The sequence below is a fragment of the Tursiops truncatus genome, chromosome 19, assembly GCF_011762595.2.
Source record: "Tursiops truncatus isolate mTurTru1 chromosome 19, mTurTru1.mat.Y, whole genome shotgun sequence".
NCBI lineage: Eukaryota > Metazoa > Chordata > Mammalia > Artiodactyla > Delphinidae > Tursiops > Tursiops truncatus.
In genome coordinates, this window is record NC_047052.1 from 48,177,246 (window position 1) to 48,199,444 (window position 22,199).

At 43.9% G+C, this 22,199-nt stretch overlaps 1 protein-coding gene across 1 annotated transcript; it reads right to left on the bottom strand.

Annotated features, from left to right (window-relative positions):
• Positions 1–754: 754 nt before the first annotated feature.
• ZNF285 (zinc finger protein 285) lies at positions 755–21,951 on the bottom strand. The gene is given in 10 exon segments (XM_033844032.2): positions 755–2,151; positions 2,154–2,299; positions 2,301–2,374; positions 2,376–2,517; positions 2,519–2,988; positions 2,991–3,340; positions 5,286–5,442; positions 6,825–6,883; positions 14,519–14,576; positions 20,295–21,951. Coding segments are annotated over 7 exon segments (1,557 nt in total). The 5' UTR covers positions 5,344–5,442; positions 6,825–6,883; positions 14,519–14,576; positions 20,295–21,951; the 3' UTR covers positions 755–1,834.
• Between the last annotated feature and the right edge of the window lie 248 nt (positions 21,952–22,199).

Sequence of the window (22,199 nt, forward strand, 5' to 3'; positions counted from 1 at the left end):
TTCTTATGTCCATAGATTGCACTTTCGGTAAAGTTTTATCACATGCACAGCACCTGGAACAGGTCTCTTTTATGTACAGACCAATGAATGAAGATTCTCACTAAAGAAGTCCTACCGGGCTTCCCTGGTGGCGCAGTGGTTGAGAGTCCGCCTGCCGATGCAGGGGACACGGGTTTGTGCCCCGGTCCGGGAAGATCGCACATGCCGCGGAGCGGCTGGGCCCGTGAGCCATGGCCGCTGAGCCTGCGCGTCCGGAGCCTGTTGCTCCGCAATTGGAGAGGCCACAACAGTGAGAGGCCCGCGTACCGCAAAAAAAGAAGTCCTACCTACACCACTTAAATGCCTGCACTGCCACAGAGTGCCTCAAAGATTTAAAAGTTTTAGGGACCTCCCTGTTGGTCCAGTGGGTAAGACTCCACGCTTCCAATGCAGGAGCCCGGGTTCGAGCCCTGGTCAGGGAACTAGATCCCGCATGCATGTAGCAACTAAGAGTTCACATGCCGCAACTAAGAAGTCCGCATGCCGGAACTAAAGGTCCCTCATGCCACAATGAAGATCCTGCGTGCCGCAACTAAGATCCGGCACAGCCAAAATAAATAAATAAATATATTTTAAAAGTTTTGAACTCGAATTCTACTGCTGCTTCCTTATATGGACGCCAGTGACTGTGAAACATGTTGCTATTAAATCCCTCTGTACTAGGCAGTACAGCCTAGGCAATGTTGTAACAAATAAACTGCCCAAATCCCAGTAGTGTAACACAATAAATGTTTATTTCTCACTCAAAAGAAACAAAAACAAAAAAGTCCAACACAGATATCCACCTTCCCATCTGGAAGAAACAGCCTCCAAAACCACCATGACAGGAAAGAGAAGCCTGGAGGACATGGACAGATGCTTGTAAGGGCCAGTCCTGGAAGTAGCGCATATCACTTTTGCACACACTCCATTGGTTGAAACTCAATCACATGGGCCCACATTTAACTGCAAGGCCTGCTGGGAAATGGAGTCTTCCTATGTGCCCAGGAAATAGAACCAGTACGAATATGAATACGTATCACTATCTCTGCCACACCCTAAAAATATCACTTCTACAGAGCTTCTCCTGTGTGGAAATTCTAATGGATTTGAAAACCTGAGTATGGCCTAATTCTTACCATACTAATAACATAGCTCTCATGTCTGAGCACTATTTTGAATGTTCTTAAAGGAGACTGTCTTTCTAGAGGAGACTCCAGAAACAAAAAGCAAAATCACCTAAAGATTATGGCTGGACTGAAGTTCTTACTCTCCTCATCCCAATTAGAATTTCCTTCCTGGGCATACCCATTAATGGAAATTTGACCTGTGACTATTGCCACACACAACCCATTTGTCAAGAATCATTTTCTAAATTCAATAAATAAATAAATAAATAAATAAAGCTTCAAAACCTAAAAAAAAAAAAAAAAAAAAGAATCACTTTCTTTGCCACGACAGCAGACAGCAGCTGATGAGAGCTTCAAGGAAGGTGTTGAGATCCACAGTGGTTTCCTGGAGTGCCCTTAAGAACCACGTGCTTCAGTGCTGCCAGCTGACCTCACGGGTCGTCGTGTCCCTGTCCTTTTCTCCCCCCGGCCCTCCCAATGGCTGAGTAAGCCTCTGTCATCTGGAACACATAAGTGGCTTCTGTTTTCCTGATTGAACACAGACTGACTACATTTATAATGTTTCTGTTCTCTTGTGCAGTCTTGGCTGAGTACGAAGGTCTGAGCTACATACTTCCTGAGCCTTGCCAGGCTCATGACATGCATAGTCCATCTCATCTCTATGTGCTGTCTGACGGGCAAGAGGATTAAGAGTTACGACCGAAGCCCTTCCCGCATTCTTTACACTTACAGGGCCTCTCTCCCGTGCGGACTCTGAGATGAACGTGAAGATCAGAGTTCCGAATGAAGACCTTCCCACACTCGTCACATGCATGCGGTTTCTCTCGGGTGTGATCTCTTTGATGTAAGTGAAAATAGGAGCTGTAACTGAAGTCCTTACCGCACACTTGGCACATGTAAGGCTTTTCTCCCGTGTGAACTCTCCGGTGAGTGTGCAGAAACGAGCTGTAGGAGAAAGCCTTCCTGCACACGTCGCATTTGTAGGGTTTCTCCCCCGTGTGGACCTCTGGTGAATGTGCAGGTGTGTGCTTTGGCTGAAGCCCTTTCCACACTTGCCACACCTGTAAGGCTTCTCCCCCATGTGCAGCCTCCAGTGGACTTGGAGGACGGAGCTGGAGCCGAAGCATTTGCTGCACTTGCTGCATTTGTAGTTTCTCTCCAGTGTGGACCCTCTGATGGACAAGAAGTCTGGAGCTCTGATCGAAGCCCTTCCCACACTCTGTGCACATTATAGGGCCTTTTCCCTGTGTGGACTCCCTGGTGGATACACAGAAGCGACCTGAATCCGAACCCCTTCCCACACATGTCACACGTGTAGGGCATCTCCCCCGTGTGGACTCGGTGATGGTTGTGAAGAGAAGAACTGCGCTTTGCCACATTCAATGCCTTTGTAGGGTTTGTCTCCCAAGGGGCCCTTCTGATTCCTGGGAAGGTCTGAGCTCTGTTTGCAGCCCTTAGCCCACTCCTGACCCTCACAAGTTTTCTCCCCTGAGTGGGTGTTATAGTGAACAGTAAGTCCTGAGCTCTGACTAAAGTCCTTTCCACACTGGTCATATTTACAAGATTTTTCTCCTGTGTGAGCGCTGTGATGAACATGAGCATTTGCATCATCTATGAAACCCATTCTATAGTTATTACAACTGAAAGGTTGCCGCACTGCATAGACCACGTGACTGTGTTTGACTGCTGACTTCATAACCAAATGTTTCCCACAGCCGGTGTATCTATAAGGTTCCTCTCCTTTACATTCTTGGAAATCATTACAATCACGTGAGGTCTGAAAGAAGATGCCATCACACTGAGCACATCCATCCAATTTCTCTTCCATATGAATTCTCTTGTGTACCTTCCCTGAGAATTCTCAGGCTCAATCATTATGTTGGCTTTCTTCCAAGATTCTGGGGTAAGGACCTGTGCCAGGCCTTTCCGAGCTGTGATGTCTTGGTTTTCTAAATTAATGGCATTTATTACATACCTTTCATTTTCAGACACTTCTGCCCACTCTTCACAGAGGGAAACATCTCCTTCTAAATATTGGGGACAATCTCCTTGAAGATGCATGACATAACCCTGACTCACACTCAATTCACTGATCCTTCGTTTCCAAATCTGCCAAAAGTAGAGCGCTTCTGGTGAGAGGTAACTCAATCCTTTTTCCTGAAGGTTCGAAATGTTGTTTTTAATCCTGTCTCCTATGAGGAGAAAGAGAATTTGGCTAAGTGAACAAGGAGATCATCTATCCAAAGGCTTTGAGGAAATGAAGTAGGATGGGATGAGAAGTTGCCACTGGCTCCTAGTCATATAGGAAACAATTAGAAACCCAATAATTCTAATCGGTGAGCTGCTAATTAAAAACCAGGTATTGCAGGGAAATCAAAAAAAAATCTTGGAAATAGTTTATAAAGGAAGAAATTCACCTCTCGGCTATAAGAGTAGTTGATAAAAAGCCTTTAATCATTTTGCTACAGAAGGCATGGGGAAGGCTCCCATATGATTCATGTTATATGCATAATAATGGAGTTCCGGACATGGTGAGAGGCACAAACGATTACAGGGACCTTCCAGGATCCTGTAAAAGGTTGCAGAAACAAGTAACAAGTCCTATCTCCTAACGATGTCCCTTCCCTTACATCACTGTTATATGGGATAGAACTATCATGTATGTTTGTGTACAACCTTCACAACTGTACAGGGTGGGCCTACAGCTGCAGTGGGGATTGAAACGGGGATAACATTGTGAAATACGAGACATCCTTTTTATCTTTCCTGAGGTTCCCTGGCTTCATGAAGAGACAAAGTCCACCAAGATCCTGCCATCCAATTCCTTAACTTCTCCCCTTTGAGGTTCCTGCAGAATCTCAAACAGCCATGGCTATGAGAATTGGCAGCATGAAACTGTCAATGGCCTGGCACCCAGGGAAGCAAGACTGTACTAAAGGGACATAAGAAACAGGGGTTTGAGGCAGAAGAGGATGGTCACACCCTTGGCACCCAAAAATAGGCTTCAAAATGTCACAAAAACCACGGTTAAAACCGTCTGGACACTGCTTCTGGTTCAAGGTAATTTTCGGAGTCATTTTATTGACAGTGACTCTGGTTCATAAGGTGGTGTCAGAGAAAAGGGAAACAGGTTTAAAGCAGCAGTTTTCCACCGGTTTTGACTGTACCCATAGTAAGAAAAGCATTTACGCTGTGACCCAGTACCTACACATAGACACATACCATAAACTAAAATAGTTTTATCAGCTGAGATTTACCTTACCAGGTGCAATGTACTCTGATAAATCCTTTTGTGTTCTAGTCCATTTATCTATTTTGCTTTTCAAAAACTGCTAGTTACGACATGGTCACTTGATTTCAGGACTCACCAATGGGGTTGCATCCTGCAGAGTTAGCCCAAGGAGCCCTGTTTATAATCTATGGACACAGTGGTACTTAGTGTCACCTGGTTATTATAAGCACAGGGTCTACAGCCAGACTGGGAAGGTTCAAATCCTAGTTCCTCTGACAAGCTGGGTGGCCCTGCACAAGTTACTTACCCACTCTGTGCCTCAGTTGTTTCCTTTGTAAAAGGGGGCCAATGATAGCAACTATCTCATAAACTAAACTGAGGTAATACATATCTGTATATGGGGCTCTGAGAAATTGAAATTAGGTTAGATATTGATCAGCACGGAAGCAAATCAGGAGACACTTATATTGCACTGACCACCAACCAGATCCTAATTTGGTTCCTTTAACACTAGTTTGTCCAAAACATTGGTTTCGCTCTAGAGGCAACCAAGGGACCAAGGCCTTGGTAATGTGTGAATTTTCTCAATCTCACTCTGAGAAATATGAGGAGAGAATGAGAGCCTAAACGTGTGAGGAGGTCAGGGTAGGCTGGCCAACTGCATCAGATGCCCACAGGGCAGGGGGCGCAGCGTTGACAAGGGCTCCCTCACCAACACCTTACAGGGGACCACCGGCTCACAGTTATCTGCTAAAACTCATGAACTGCAGGTTCCCACCTGCACGTGCATCTCTTAGGAGATTTCTCTCTGGTGGCCAAAGTTTCCCTTTGTGCTCCAACTGGAATATTCTATCTGGTTTGAAGCTGACCACTTGAGAAAATAGGACCAGTGGTTTGATGCTTACTTACAGGGAGGTCGCTGTCCTCACCCACAGAGACCAGGTTCCTGAAGTTCTCCAGCATCACGTCTTGGTACAGGTTTATCTGGGTGGAGTCCAATAGCGCCAGCTCTTCCTCGGTGAAGACCACAGCCACGTCCTTGAAGGTCACAGTTTCCTAAAACTTCAAGCACATGCCACATTCATCATCTGCACAAATGACCCCTGGAAGAAGAGCCATGTTGGAAGCTTTTGTGCCAGTCATTAAGTTGTCGTCTTCTTGCTCCAAACCCTCTTAGTTCCCTGACCAGGGATTGAACCCGGGGCCACGGCAGTGAAAGCACCAAGTCCTAACCACTGGACCGCCAGGGCATTCCTGCAAAATTTTTTTCTATAATCTCTTTTCACTAGAGAAGGCTTTATAAAATAATATCATGTACGGAAAAAAGTACGTAAAATTCTGCATTCACTTTGACTTCTTTTCCCCCAATTTAAAGATAAGTTACAATATACACATGTACATATAATGAGAGAGAGAGAGCACGCACACACGTATTTCCATGTCCTAATATTTTCACCCACTTTATCTCACTTGATAGCAGCACAGGGTCGAGACAAGAGGACGAATGAAACCACAATAATCCATTGATCCAACACCAATCCAGTGGATGGACATGGAGTCCACGCCACCATCTTTTTTTTTTTCACTGTTATAAACAATGCTGTGATGATCATTCTTTGAACACTTGCTCTGACTTAGAATTCTTGGAATGGGAAATACTGGAGCACAGGTTTGCAGAACTTCTACAAGGGCTGAAATGCCCCTGCAGTTGTGTGGATGTACCCATTTTCCATATGTTAGCTAACAGTGAACACCGATCTTTCAAATCTTTGGTCACCTGCTAGGAAAAGAATCACATCTTGTTTCAATCTGCATCACTTTGATTACTAGAGGCTGATCATCTTTTCATATGATTATTGGTCATTTGTTTTTCCTCTTTTCTCCCTTCCTGAACACGAAGGCTCAGGTCTTTATTCCCAGCTCCTGTTTTTAAAATAAGGATATTAAAATTTTGTTGTGCATGAAGCTTTTTTCACCCAATATGCTGTCTTTTAACTTTGTTCATGGTATAAGTTTTGGTAGCGTGTATTACGTGGAGAATACAGCATCTGGAAATGAATAAGAAGAAATGTGCCACTGAGGAGAAAAACCTGGGCAGAAAAGGAGGATTCATTATTTGGAGTCACCTCTCTACATAATGTGGGCTCAGGGCCCTGAGATGAAACCATTATTGACAGGCCGCATGTAGAGCAAACAGGCACATTACAGAGCCCTACAGACCTGGGCTCAAATCCAGGATTCACCACTCATTTCTTCATCTCTAAAGCAGAATCATACCACCTCTCTCGCACAGCTATTTTGGGCATAAATGCACTGAGTAATGTAATGTGCTCACCTAAAATGTTTTTTCCCCCCTCTTTTTCCTTTTACCAAGGGAGGGACGTATGTTTACTCTCTGATGCCTTACATTGTTATTTCTGGAGAGAAAAGAGAACTCGACCCACCTGAAGCTTGGTTTTGTCTCCCCCATCTTGGGAAAGGGCTGCGGCTTGAGAACGCAGAGCTGCAGGAGAAGAGAGAAGCATTAGGAAAGGTGGGGCCTGCCTGGGCACTCTGACTACCCACCTGGACCTCAGGAATGTCTGCCCCCTTACAGACTGGTTTCTTTTCACTGGACGCAGCTCTTCATCCACCTCATTTCCTCTCTCCACACCCAACTTAGATTCTCCCCCACCCTTCATAAGCTCTCAACTCTTTCCTACCGCCTTGAGGAGGAAAAAGTCTCCACGGTCACCCCTCCTAGGTTTCTGGAGCATCAGCAATTTTATTTTATTTATTTTTATTTTTAAACCAGATTTATTTATTTATTTTTTTTAATTTATTTAAAGCTGTTGGGGGTAGGAGTTTATTAATTAATCTTTTTTTTTTTTTTTTTGCTGTGTTGGGTCTTCGTTTCTGTGCGAGGGCTTTCTCTAGTTGCGGCGAGCGGGGGCCACTCTTCATCGCGGTGCGTGGGCCTCTCACTATCATGGCCTCTCTTGTTGCAGAGCACAGGTTCCAGACACACAGGCTCAGTGGTTGTGGCTCATGGGCCCAGTTGCTCCACGGCGTGTGGGATCCTCCCAGACCAGGGCTCAAACCTGTGTCCTCTGCACTAGCAGGCAGACTCTCAACCACTGCGCCACCAGGGAAGCCCAGCAGTTTTATTTATTCTCTGATCTTCCTAAACTGGAGAAGCAGAAGATCCAGCGGTTCTTCGTTCTTGAGACTGTCTAAGCTCTGATGAGGAGCTTCGGATGGACACCTGGGCTCCCAAGTACCTACCTCCACCTCCACTCCGCAGAGCCTGCTTCTTGGTTTCCACGTTCCAGAGACCTGTGAGCTCAAGAAGGAACTTGACTTTATCTGAGTTCTTTCTTCTGGCCCCAAAGTTCACACCCTCTGGATGCCATTCATTCAGAGGATATGTACTGAACGGCTATATGCACAGTCCCTGCTCTGGGGGAACTCACAGTCCAGAAAGCCATGAATGTCGCAGATGGCTGTACAGTCAGAGGAGTGTCTGCAGGGAGGGCCCAGCAGCAGAAATCTTGCAGTGAGACACAGGGCCTTACAGAAGGGTACAGATCCCACCAACATACAGGATCTGTGCCCTGTGAAGTAAAACCTGGAGTGCAAAAGCTTCACTAACGCACCAGTCTGGGGATTGCAAAAATAAAAACTCCACATCCCTGCCCTCAAGGATTCTAAAAACCAGGAGATGACCATGGAATGCTACTCAGCCATAAAAAAAGAATGAAATAATGCCAGTTGCAGCAACATCGATGGACCTACAGATTATCATACGAAGTGAAATAAGTCAGCCAGAGAAAGACAAATACCATATGATATCACTTATATGTGGAATCTAAAATACAACACAAATGAACTTATCTACGAAACAGAAACAGACTCACAGACATAGAGAACAGATTTGTGGTTGCTGGTGGAGGGGGCGGGGAGGGATGGAGTGGGAGTTTGGGATTAGCAGATGCAAACTATTACATATAGAATGGATAAACAACAAGGTCATACTGTATATCACAGGACCTATATCCTGTGATAAACCATAATGAAAAAGAATGTGAGGGACTTCCCTAGTGGCACAGTGGTTAAGACTCTGTGCTCCCAATGTAGGGGGCCTGGGTTCAATCCCTGGCCAGGGAACTAGATCTCACATGCATGTTGCAACTAAGAGTTCGCATGCCACAATTAAGGAGCCTGAGTGTCGCAACTAAGGAGCCCACGTGCCGCAACTAAGGAGCCCGCCTGTCGCAACTAAGACCCGGCACAACCAAATAAATAAATAATAAATATTAAAAAAAGAAAAGAATATGAAAAAGAGTGTATATGAATGTGTAACCGAATTGCTTTGCTGTATAGCAGGAATTAACACAACACTGTAAATCAACTATTCTTCAATAAAATAAATTTTAAAAAATAAAAATAAAAATCAGGATATGGGTGAGCAAATGTCTTCTAAATCAGAGTTTGTAACCTCTCCTGTTCCATGACCTCCTTTGACAGTTGGGTGATATTTATGGACTTCTGTTCAGAATAATGTTTTAAATGCATAAAATAAAACACAGGATGATTTTAAAAGCTAATTACACTTAAAGACAACCTTCAAAAATATTAAAACATCAAGTGTGTGCTTCATTATTAATTATCAAGAATGAATCAACTACTGTAATTTCAAAATAGTAATGAGCAGAAGCAATATTTTGAAACATCTACACCAACTGTATTATAAGAATATCTATGATTTATGGGACTTCCCTGGTGGCGCAGTGGTTAAGAATCTTCCTGTCAATGCAGGGGACATGGGTTTGATCCCTGGTCCAGGAAGATCCCACATGCTGCGGAGCAACTAAGCCCATGCACCACAACCAAGCCTGCGCTCTAAAGTCCGCGAGCCACAACTACTGAGCCCACGTGGCTCAACTACTGAAGCCCACGTGCCCAGAGCCTGTGCTCCACAACAAGAGAAGCCACCGCAATGAGAAGCCCGTGCACTGCAACGAAGAGCAGCCCACACTTGCCACAACTAGAGAAAGAGAAAGCCCATGTGTAGCCACAAAGACCCAACGCAGCCAAAAACAAATAAATAATTAAAAAAAGAATATCTATGATTTACATGGATAACAGAGTCACAGGTTCTGCTAATACTATTGCGGTTTGCTGCCTACATTCATAATGGAAGGAAATGCTGATTTTCAGTTTGACCAGTATACATTTTTTCCCACTCAAGTTCATGGACCTGCTGCATTACACCATGGACTCGAGTTCAAGAACTCCTTTTCTAATGAAGCCTTCTCCTGCCAGCACCAGATAGGATGAACCACTCTGGGACCCAGCCACACTATGTTTAAAATGCTGGCTTAGGGCTTCCCTGGTGGCGCAGTGGTTGAGAGTCCGCCTGCCGATGCAGGGAACACGAGTTCGTGCCCCGGTCCGGGAGGATCCCACGTGCCGCGGAGCAGCTGGGCCTGTGGGCCGTGGCCGCTGAGCCTGCGCGTCCAGAGCCTGTGCTCCGCAACGGGAGAGGCCACAACAGTGAGAGGCTCGCACCGGAAAAAAAAAAAAAAAAATGCTGGCTTAGCACCTTTCACACAGCCTGCCTTGTTAACATCTCTAAATCACTGATGGACTCCAGTCTTCTTCCTTTATTTATCTTCACTATCTTGGACAGGTGTGGCCCCTCGGATGCACTTAGCAGATCCCATCAACAGGTTGTGATGCACCCAGAAGAACAGAACTCTTGAAATCAGCCTGGAGCTAGTGAGTAAGTAATGCAAAGACACTGACCGGGAGCTTCCGCCTTCCCTTACCTGTTTTTCCCTTAGATCCAAGCCACAGGGCAAATTCAGACAGATACACCTGCTTGGGATGTCCACTCTAAGATGCTCCCTGGCCTGTGGCGCTTCAGGAGCTCAGGTGTCCACCTTTCCTCTAACCACCTGTCCTGGACCTTCACACAGCCTGCTCTGCCAGGCACCTGTCTCACACCATGTGTGCCCTGCCCTGCACTAGGATCGCTCTCTCCAAAGCAAATGTGGAAGACTGGTTCACCTGCTGACCTCCTGTATGGAGGATAAAGGGCAAAGGAAAGCAGAGGCCAGGTCTGTAACGAGTCCTCCACAACAATGCCTTTCAAACTCAACTCCTTAGGATCCTCCAGGACTGTGCTTTGCAAACTTTAGAGTTTTTAAAAATCACCACAAGAGATTGCTAAAACAGACTGCTGGATGCCACCTCCAAAGATTCTGATGCAAGGGCTCTGCAGTGGAGCCCAGGGATCTGTATTTCTAACAAGTTTCCAGGTGATGCTGATACAGCTGCCCCAGGGACCACCCTTTAAGCAGCACGTGCTAAGATACTCTTTGCTGATTTCCAAGGTTTCCAGGGGCTTCTAGTTTGTACAGAATCTCCTTGTGGTTCCTCCTCATGTCCCTGACCTCCAAGAGTTAGGGCTGCCTCAAGATTCAGTCCAGGAAGTTCTTCTCTATCTCGACTCATCACTCTCTTGGTGAACACATTCGACTTCATGACTTCAAAGCGCATCCATATGCTGATGACTCAATGCCAACCTGACGGCTCCACTCGGGTGTCCAAAAGGTGTCTCAAACACGCCCCCAAACCAAATTCCAGATTGGCCTCTAGAGGTCCCCCTCCCCTTTCAAATAAGCAGGCGATATATTCTGGAGCAATCCTTGATTTCTCTCTTTTTCATACTCCACATCCAATCAGCAGCAAGGACCTTCAAATTATAGCCAGACTCAGACTTCTTGCTGTCACCATCCAAACCGCCATCTTCTCTGCCTGAAATACTCCAGTAGCCTCCTAACTGGTCTCTCTGATTCTATTCCAGTCCTGCCTGCAAGTCTATTTCCTACAAAGCAGCCACAGTGGTCTCTCTTTTTTTTTTTAATTAAAAAATACTTGATTGTTAAAAAATGCTAACCAGGCTTCCACGGTGGCGCAGTGGTTAAGAATCCGCCTGCCAATGCAGTGAACACGGGTTCGAGCCCTGGTCCGGGAAGATCCCACATGCCGCGGAGCAACTAAGCCCGTGCACCACAACTACTGAGCCTGCGCTCTAGGGCCCGCGAGACACAACTACTGAAGCCCACGTGCTTAGAGCCCGTGCTCTGCAACAAGAGAAGCCACCGCAATGAGAAACCCACGCACTGCAACGAAGAGTAGCCCCCACTCGCCACAACTAGAGAAAAGCCCACGTACAGCAACAAAGACCCAACGCAGCCAAAAATAAAATAAATAAATTTTAAAAAATGCTAACCATCGTTTGAGCTTTCAGAGAGTAATAATATTTTGTCTGGTAGAGGGTCCTGCCTTCATGCTGACGCTGCTGAAAGATCAGGATGGTGGTTGCTGAAGGTTGGGGTGGAAGTGGTAATTTCTTAAAATAAAACAATGAAGTTTTAAAAATATAAAGTCATGCCACTTCTGTGGCCAAACCCTTCACTTGACTCAAAACCTTCGTCCTTTCAATGGCCAAACGACCTTACACTATGAGGCCTCCCAAGACCCCGTTTCCTACTTATCCTTCCTCTTTCTCATTCTCATCAGCCTCTCTGGCCTTCGTACTGGTTTTCAAATAGACCAGTCATACGCCCACCTCAGGGCCTTCACTGCCATTCCCTCTCCCCTGATGTCCACAGGCCCCCTACCTCCTTTGGGTCCCTATTCAGGCATCACCTTCTCGGTGACAGCATCCCTGGTTATCCCACTTCAAGCTCCCAGTCCCTCCGCCAGCACTCCCAAAGCCCTTTTCCTGCTTCGTTTTTCTCCATGAAACTTCTCATCTAAACTGCCACCTGTTTTTCTTGTTTACTGTCTTTCTGCGCCCACTAGAACGTGAGCTCTCTGAGGGCTGGGATTTCAATCTGCTCCTGGCACAATGTAGGTGCTCAATAAATATTTATTAAAAAAAAGTTTTTTTATTATTGAAGTCTAGTTGATTTACAATGTTGTGTTAATTTCTGCTGTATAGCAAAGTGACTCAGTTATACACATATATACATTCTTTTTTATACTCTTTTCTATTATGGTTTATCCCAGGACATTGAATATAGTTCCCTGTGCTATACAGTAGGACCTTGTTGTCCATCCATTCTATAGATAATAGTTTGCATCTACTAACCCCAAACTCCCAATCCATCCCTCCCCCACCCCTAAATAAATATTTAAATGGAGACTGGGACTTGCCTGAACTCAGCCTGCTGCTACCTGGATCCTGGGTCTGCTGATACCAGTTATAGAGCAGAATGGATTTTGTTCCCCAGTTCGTTCACTTAGTAAATTACATGCTAAGGACCATGCGGGGTGTGTCGGGACACAATGGTGATCAGGGCAGGAAAGGATTCTGCACTCAAGCTGACATTCCAGCTGGGAAGACAGCACACATTGACTGAAATTCTACCATGTGACAGCTGCGTGGGATATAAAGAAAGATACCGTCCCTGACCATGTGATGCTCACACTGCAGGGAGAAAGAGGATGACAGAAATAATTGGTGACAAAGGCAGTGGGATGAAGAGGTAACGGGAATAATAGATACTGCAAAGGTAGAAGTAACAGATGAATAAAATTATGATGAATAAGATTATGTACGGGGATGAAAAGGAGGAGAACTCAAATGTGAGTCTGGGTTGAAACTTGAGGAAAATGGGGAAATTATGATGTTTTCATCTAGACAGCAAAAGGAGAAGCCAGGTTTTGGAAGTTACAGCTCTTGTCTCTCAATATTGGGAGCTATGCAATGGTTTGGGTTCAAATTCTGGCTCAGCCACTTGGTAGCTGTACTAACACTAGAAGAGTGACAAACCTCTGAGTCTGTTCTTTGTTCTGTTAAATGAAGATAATATTCCTTACTTGCAGAGTGGAAAGAATTAATTCTTTCTCATACACGTATACATGCCTACCTATCTGAATAAAGCTCATAGCCCAGTTCTTGGCACATAGAAAATCCTCTATAAACTATTATCATTGCTGTTATTCATTCATCCCCAGGCACTAACCTTGGAATACAAGCATCTCTTCATTTAACAAATATACGTTCAGTGCCTAACTACATCTTGGATGCTACAACAAACACTGGGGATGCAGCAGTAAATAAGACGGGCAAGGTACTTGTTCTTATGCCTTCTGGTGGGTAAACAAATCTACAAAGGTGATCAGCGATTACAAAAAGGACAATGAAGAAAAGGAAACACATGTGACAGATTCTTGTTTACCCCCAGAATGTAAGTTCTCTCAGACAGAACATTGGAGGCAGGTTTGGGAGGGGCAACATTAAATCAGGTGGTCATGGAAGGTCTCTAAGAACCGCATGAAAATAAATCAGTTGTGTAAAGATCCGGCATGAGAAGAGTACAGGGGGAAGTGCAAGGACAAAGGCCCTGACTTCTGGTGATAACATCTCCTGGCCAAGTGACACTTGTTAGGTTTCTTAACCTTTCTAAGCCTCAGTATTCTTATCTGTAACATGGGACTAATATTATCTAACTTCTGCAGTTGCTGAGCAAATTAAATATATATTAATTTACTCAGGGACTTCCCTGGTGATCCAGTGGCTAAGACTCCGCACTCCCAATGCAGGGGGGGCCTGGGTTCGATCCCTGGTCAGGGAACTAGATCCCACATGCCACAACTAAGACCACGGTGCAGCCAAATAAATAAATAAATAATAAATAGAAAAATTAATTCACTCATTCAAATATTTATTGACAGGCTACTATATGCCACACACTGTTCCAGGGACCAGGGATACAGCAGTGAAAGCCCTCAACATAATAACTGTTATATAATAAGCACTTAATTAACGCATACCATTAGTTACTATTATTACCTCTTTCCTACACGTAGCACATCCTTGAAACAGTGTAAGCCTGAGCGATCTACTGATCAAATGAACCACTACTAGAAGCCAAGGAGAGAACATACGAGTAAGACACCAGGAAATTCCCCAACCTTAGAAGAAACCCATTTCTGAATGAAGGGGGTAAGCCTGAGGGGCCTGAACGGGACATGTGTCAAAACCATGGGATAAACAATGAGGTCGGAAAAACAGGTCTCCACCTGGGAAGACAGCAAGCATTGACATAAAACAACAACAAGAGACCAAAGTCCTACTCACCTGGAGCTCCAGTGGCAAGAGACCTGGGATTATTCCGTCCTCTTTGATGCAGTTCTCTCTGGCAAAGAAACAGTTGGAAGAGAACAAGAAAAGAAATGAGCCATGAGATAACATGATGTTATCATAATTCCCAACACACCACAGGGAAAAATCTCTGAGCACCAGCTGGATGTAATCTACTCCTATTAATTACTTCCTTCAGGTGTCCTAGAAAGGCACCACCCTCCCTACAGGACTCAGAGAGAAGGTCCCATGCCAGTCCTGCTTTGTGCCTTGTCTACAAGCCTGCACTCACTGTAGCTCCCAGGAGACAAAAAGAATCAGGACACAGTCTCGAATTGAATTCAGAGCTGTGACTCCCACATGCTATGTGACATTTAAATTTTGGGGGGAGGGGGAAGGATTTTTTTTATTGAAGTATAGTTGATGTACAATATTATATGTTATAGGTGTACAATATAGTGATTCACAGTTTTTGAAGGTTATACTCCATTTATAGTTATTATAAAATGTTGGCTATATTCCCTTTGTTGTGTAATAAATCCTTGTACCTTATTTTATACACAACAGTTTGTACCTCTTAATCCCCTACCCCAATCTTGCCCCTCTCCCCACTGGTAACCACTAGTTTGGTCTCTATATCAGTTTGTGACATTTAGAGCGGAATTCAACCTGTGCGTACCTCAGACGCGACAAAAACCAGATGCAGCAACAATACATCAACAAAAGAATCTTTCACAACTTGCACAGTGCTTTAAAATTCTCCAAGGAACACATACAGAACATGAAGATTCAACTTCAGCAGCTCTTTACAGAAATGCCTTCACAGACAGAAATCTCTGAAATTAGTACAGAAGTGGGTGGGTGGCTACCATGAAAGAAGTCAAGATACCATCAATCCGCGACTGCCTGGATTGGAGTCTCCCAAACGGGACATGCCCGTCTCAGAGTCAGAGCTGCCGGCCTCAAACTGCTCCTTCCGAGCCTGAGGGGTACCAAGGGCTGCCGGCCCGGGCCCCGCCCCCCATCCCCCCACACCCCGGGATGCTCGGCGACCCGCTTCCTCAAACCCTTCCTTCGCCAAGCCGAGCTCGTTGAAATTCCCTGGTTCCGACCCTCCGCCATTCGCCGCCCTTTCCCCCTCAGATCCTTGAGATCTGGCCCCTGTGCCTAAGGCCGGAACAAAGACCTCCAAGAACACTCACGTCCCTTTCCCTACTCACCGTCGCATAAGGAACCAAAGCAGTGGTGCGCCGACAGGAAGCGGAAGTGGGCGACTAGGGAGGGCCCGGACTACACTTCCCAGAACCCTCTGCGGCGCGCTGTCTTTGAGTCCAGATGGTGATGGAAATAAGCGTCCGCCTGGAGCTTTGCCAGACGCGTGGCGGAGGGCAGGGGGCGCTCAAGATTGCAGCGCTCAGCTTTGGGGCGCCGCTACACTTTGCTTAAAACAAAGAGAGTTAGGGACTTCCCTGGTGGTGCAGTGGTTAAGAATACGCCTGCCAATGAAGGGGACCTGTAGGTTCAAGCCCTGCTCCCGAAAGATCCTACATGCTGCGGAACACATAAGCGCGTGCGCCCCAACTACTGCGCCTGCGCTCTAGGGCCAGCGAGCCGCAACTATTAAGTCCGCGTGCCACAACTACTGAAGCCCACACACCTACAGCCTGTGCCCTGCAAGAAGAGAAGCCACACCAATGAGAAGCCCATGCACCACAAGGAAGAGTAGCCCCCGCTCACCACAACTAGAGAAAGCCCGCACGCAGCAACGAAGACCCAATGCAGTCATAAGTAAATAACCTTATTTTTAAAAAGTTACCACTCACTACTAACATGTTCACATTGCAGGAAATCCGACAATATTCTCAAACAAATCCACAATCCCTGACAGGGGATACAAAGCATTACTGATGCTTTGGTGTAAACTATATATAATTATTATATATTTATATATATTAAGTATATAACTTACATATAAAAATCATATGTATTATATATGTATACATATTGTATTATATTACATATTTACATATATATCTAATTCCAAAATAGTGCATGGTCAATGTTAAGAAAACACAGGAGAAAAGTAAGAAAAAAAAAAGGAAAAATGTAAGAAAAAAGGACGAAATTAAAGTCGTCTGTAATCCTAGCACCCAGAAACAATCATCATTAATATCTTGGCCCATTTACTTCCCGATCCTCTATGACAGTAAATATGTATTAAAAATATTTTTCTCCCTACAAAATTGGCATATTTTGGAACTTTTTTCTCTCACTTTATATATCATGGGTAGCTTTCCACGTTACTAAATAATGGAATCATTTAAAGTGGTTGCCTAGGATTGTTTAGTTTTAGATGTTACAGCCTTGTCCTCCAATGAAGTTATGCTTCCAGTCTTAGTGTATCAAAACTAGGGATAATAATTTTCTTGAAATTTTCCCAATTTGATAAACCAAGCACAGTGTCTCATTATGGAGATGTTGAATAGATGTTAATATATCAGTGGTGGGTGAATTGCCTATTTATGTAGCCTTTGCCCAGTTATCATAACTGATTTGAAATGTTACCATGTCAAATACTAATTATGGTTCATACTCAAATGTACGTTCTGAATACTCTGTTTTCTTCTAGGGATTATTCCAGCTGTTTGGGTTTTAAGCTCTTTCTTTTTTTTCTGTTTTGTTTCCTCTGTAGGTTTATCCTGCTTTCATCTTATCTCCATTCCTACTGATTTCTTAATCCTCAATTGTTTTTCATTCCACTTCCCAATTTGAGTTCTATGATTCATGTATTGGTTATATTTTGCTGTTGTGATAACAAGCATTTAAGGTTATGGAAACTGCTAAAGATTTTGGCAAACTATAAAATTTAATATTCCCTGTTTAGATCCATGCTTTCCTCTACCTTACATGAACATCCTTTAATTGTGAGTTTAAATTCCCTTATAAACCAAGATTAAATAGTAAGAGATTTTAATCTTGCTAGTGATGGTTTTAATTATTTTTTGTTTTAGTGTCTTGACATATAAAAATTTTAACTGAATGATTTCTGTGTTATTCTATGTATATATACATATATGTGTGTATTTTACAATTTAATATTTTGTTTCCTCATTGCTTTTTGGTCATAGACAGTGGATCACAATCCAATCTGCTTAGCTGAATTTCCAGAGAAATTATAATAAATATATATTCCCAGCCCAACATCCTACTTTTAACTCACTTAATCACAAATCTAGGCTAGGGCACAGGAAACAGCATAATTTTAGACAGCCAGGGAAAATTTGAAATTGGCTGTTTTAGGAAGCTCTGGTCTACAAACTATAAACAAGCCATATGTATTTCAATATAAGGTATCATCTCCTGAAGCTCTACCATTTTATCCATTATGTTATTGTATGAAGATGACTGAATATGTGGGTCAGTTCCTATGTGTATTTTACTTTTTCTACTGAATGCAAGAGGTGTGGTTACCCCCAATTCTTCTCTATCACTAACCATTCATGATTATTATATTTATATAAGCATTATGGTTGGTACTTTTTTCCAGTAAACATTGATCTTTTCCTATTTAGTGCTCTTGACTTGATTTTTTTTTTTTGGTTGGGGCTGCCTTTTGTTTATTTATTTAACCAGCTTTACTGAGATATAACTGACAAATAACATCGTGTAAAGTTAAGGTGTACAATGTCATGATTTGATATATGTCTACATTGTGATATATAAGGTTAGTGGACACATCCATCACCTCATATAGTTACCTTGCTTTTTTGTGGTGAGAACATTAAGATTTGCTCTCTTAGCTTATTTCAAGTATACAGTAAAGTATTGTTAACTTTAGTCACCATGCTGACCATTAGATCCCCTGAACTTATTCATCTTATAACTGAATGTTTGTGCTCTTTGGCCAATATTTTCCCATTTCCCCCACCTCCCAGCCCCTGACAACCACCAATCTACTCTTTCTTTCTATGAGTTCAACATTTTTAGACTCCACATGTAAGTGAGATCATACAGTATTTGTTCTTCTCTGTCTTTGCATTTGCCCTAAGTAAAAAAGGTCACCTTTTAAAAGTCCTGAGTGGCTAAAAACAAATATCCGAACTCCTTGCTGAGATCCCTTACAGAGGACTTCTCGCGCCTTCTTTTTTTTTTTAAAGTATTTACAAAGTTGTGTTCGTTTCTGGTATACAGCAAAGTGATTCATATATATATATATATATATATACATATTAATATATATTATATATATGTGTATATTTTTTTCATACTTTTCCATTATGATTTACTATAGAATATTGAATATAGTTCCCTGTGCTATACAGTAGGACCTTGTTGTTTATCTATTTTATATATAGTAGTTTGTATCTGCTAATCCCAAACCTATAATTTATCCTTTCCTCACCCCCTTTCCCCTTTGGTAACCATAAGTTTGTTTTCTATTTCTGTGACTCTGTTTCTGTTTTGTAAATAAGTTTATTTGTATCATTTTTTTTTTAGATTCCACATATAAGTGATATCATATGCTATCTGTCTTTCTCTTTCTGGGTTACTTCACTTAGTATGATAATCTCTAGGTCCATCCATGTTGCTGCAAATGGCATTATTTCATTCTTTCTTATGGCTGAGTAGTATTCCATTTTATATATATATATACACACCCCACATCTTCTTTATCCATTCATCTGTAGATGGACATTTAGGTTGTTTCCATGTCTTGGCTATTGTAAATAGCGCTGCTATGAATATAGGGCTGTATGTATCTTTTCAAACTAGAGTTTTATCTGGATATATGCCCAGGAGTGGGACTGCTGGATCATGTGCTTGCCTTCTGGTATATACTTGAGTGCCTAGAAAAAGAACCTGATAGAGCACAGTAATTATGTGGCAGGTCCCCTTTACTACTATAGTCTAACAAATGACCACAGACTTCGTGCCTTAAAACAACTACTTTATTACGCTCATGGGTTCTCTGGGTCATGAATTAGAAAGGGCACAGCAAGGATGGCTTTCCTCTGTTCCATGATGTCTGGAGCCTCAGCTGGGAAGACCCACAGGCTGGGTGGTAACTTGACAGCTGGGGAATGGAATTACATGACTGGTGGTTGAAGGAGAGGTTAAGCTGGACCTCAGCTGGGGCTGTCAACTACAATACCTACACATGGCCTCTCCACGTGGTTTCCAAGCCTGCTTCACAGCACGGCGGCTGTGTTCCAAGTGCGAGTGCTCCAAGAGAACAAGGGGAAAGCTGCAACACTTTTTATGATTTGGCATCGAAAGTCACATATAGTGCTGCTGTCATCATCATCAAAAGCCTGTTCAGATTCAAGGGCAAAGAAGATCAATGCCCCTCCCCCAACCTCTCAGTGGGAGGAATGTTAAAGTCACAGTGTAAGAAAAGTATGGATTTTAGAGGATTTGTTGGAAAATATAATCTGCCATATGGTGCTTCCCCTGAAGGTATATTTTCTTCCCTTTCTTTTCCCATTTAGCCCACTTGGAATTTGAATACAAATGAGGATCTGTCCACATGGCAACTGTATCAATCAGCTATACTAACTCCCTATTCTCAGAAACCTCACTTTGATGCCTAGGGGACGTGGCCCTCTCCCTCCATCTTTAAAACCAACAATGGATCACTCTGGCCTGACACTTCTGCCTACCTCTTCCCTATTTACGGATACTTGTGATTATGTTGGGCCACCAGTACTCAGGGTAATCTCCTTACATTACGAGCAGCAGATTAGTAACCTTAATTCCATCTGCTATGACTTACCCAAGTAACATAGCCAGTAAGATGCCAATGAAATGTTGAAACGAATTTGTAATCAGGAATTCTTGGCTTCCAAGCTTGTGTTCTCTTCCCTAAATCCCGCTGCCCCATCGCAGAAACATCGGAGTGCAGGAAAATCGGAGGTTGAAGGTTGATTCATTGACTGAATGATATCTACATCCACCCTTCACATTGAAGGATGTAGGTGGTAGAGGATTCTTAGAAAATTTCTTCCTTGCTCCTCTGGAAAAGTTACAGGATGCCTTTCTCTCTCAGTTCAAATGGTAATGATAAAGCTGTGGACCACATCACATAACTCTGAGAAGAAACCATACCTTGAAGCATTTCTTGTGGACAGCAGAGAGACGAAATCAAAGTGAACCTTGATGATATTGTTAAACCAACACACCAACCAAACAACAGCAAAAGCCACCCCAAATGTGGAATAAAACTTTCTGATGATTGTGGGTGAAAGCATTACTTCCGATAGAGAAGTGGACAGTATTAACCTTGATATAGTCTCTGCAACAACTACTCTACTATGCTCATGGGTTCTCCAGCGTGACACAAGATTTTTGTATCCAAAAACCATGTCAGAGGTGGACAGTATTTTCAGTGATAAAAAATGTGATAATGATTATGTCATGGGAATAAGCATGAATTGTTCAATGTGAAATCCTCTTTGCTTTTGTTTTTTCAGATATGAAACACTGTGTGGCGTGCTCAAGTCATTAGTACACAAAGGCTGAGAGACTGCTGTCTCCCCAAAATCGTGACCTTCCTGGCATTTGAAGACACTGTAGGGATGGTGCTGGCCTGCACTGCTCTTTCCTTGTCTATACTCACAGCAGTGATTCTCGGGATCTTTGTGAAAGATCAAGAAACCTCCACTGTCAAGGTCGAAAACTGGGTACTCAGCTCCCTTCGGCTCCTTTCTCATTCTCCACTTCTTCTGCTCCTTACTTTTCATTGGTCAGCCTAACATGGTAACCTGCATCCTCCAACAAATGACATTTGGAGTCGTATGTACTATGTATCTCTACTATTTGGCCCAAACAATCACTGTGGTTGGTTCTAGGCTTCAAGGCCATGGTATCGGGGAGAAGGATGAGGTGGTACTTGTTATCAGGTGTTCCTACCTGTCATTCCCACCTGCTCTCTGGATTAAGGGATCCTCTGTGGAATCAGGCAGGAGGGTCACACTGCCCAGCCAAGGGCTGCCAATGGCCAATGTGGTAAAGTCGGCCATTAGAAGTGTCCCTTCTGTGGGCAAAGTGTGTGACAGTAGCTGGGGGACACAGGGGATTCTCTGAGGGCTGTGGGTGAAAAGATAAGGGACATGGGGGAGGAAGCTGGTGAGTTCTGTGTGTTAGTAGGTGTTTCCTGTGGGCGATGGGCTGACTCCTGCAGAAATCTGGGGATGGTAAGAGAGTAGCATGTAGTTTGGTGAGTCAGGGCTGGGGGACCCTTCAGGGGAGAAGCCAGATGGGACTTCACTCTCTTTAGATGAAGACATGATTGAGGAGCCTGCAGCTCCTAGAGCCTCCTCCTTTTTTTTATGACCCCACAAATGGAGAGTAGTGTGCTGTGTATGTGGCAGGACGGGCGTGGGTCGGGTGGGGGGGTGGACCACGGTCTCAAGACAAATGCAGTAATAAACAAACAAAAGACACAGACTTACCAAGTGTTCTGTCCTCTGTCTTCTGAATCGGGTTCCACACAGGGAGGACTCTGTAAGGACCAAGTGCAGGCGGCTCAGGCAACCCAGACTGAACGCTGCTCTCCCCTGGGAAGATCTGAGCGGAGAGAAGCCGGGGTGGGCTCAAATACCAGGGAGGAGCGCGGGGTGGGGTGTGGGGGGCGGGGACGGGGGAAGGGGCGGGGCTTCACACCTTCTCACGCATCTTG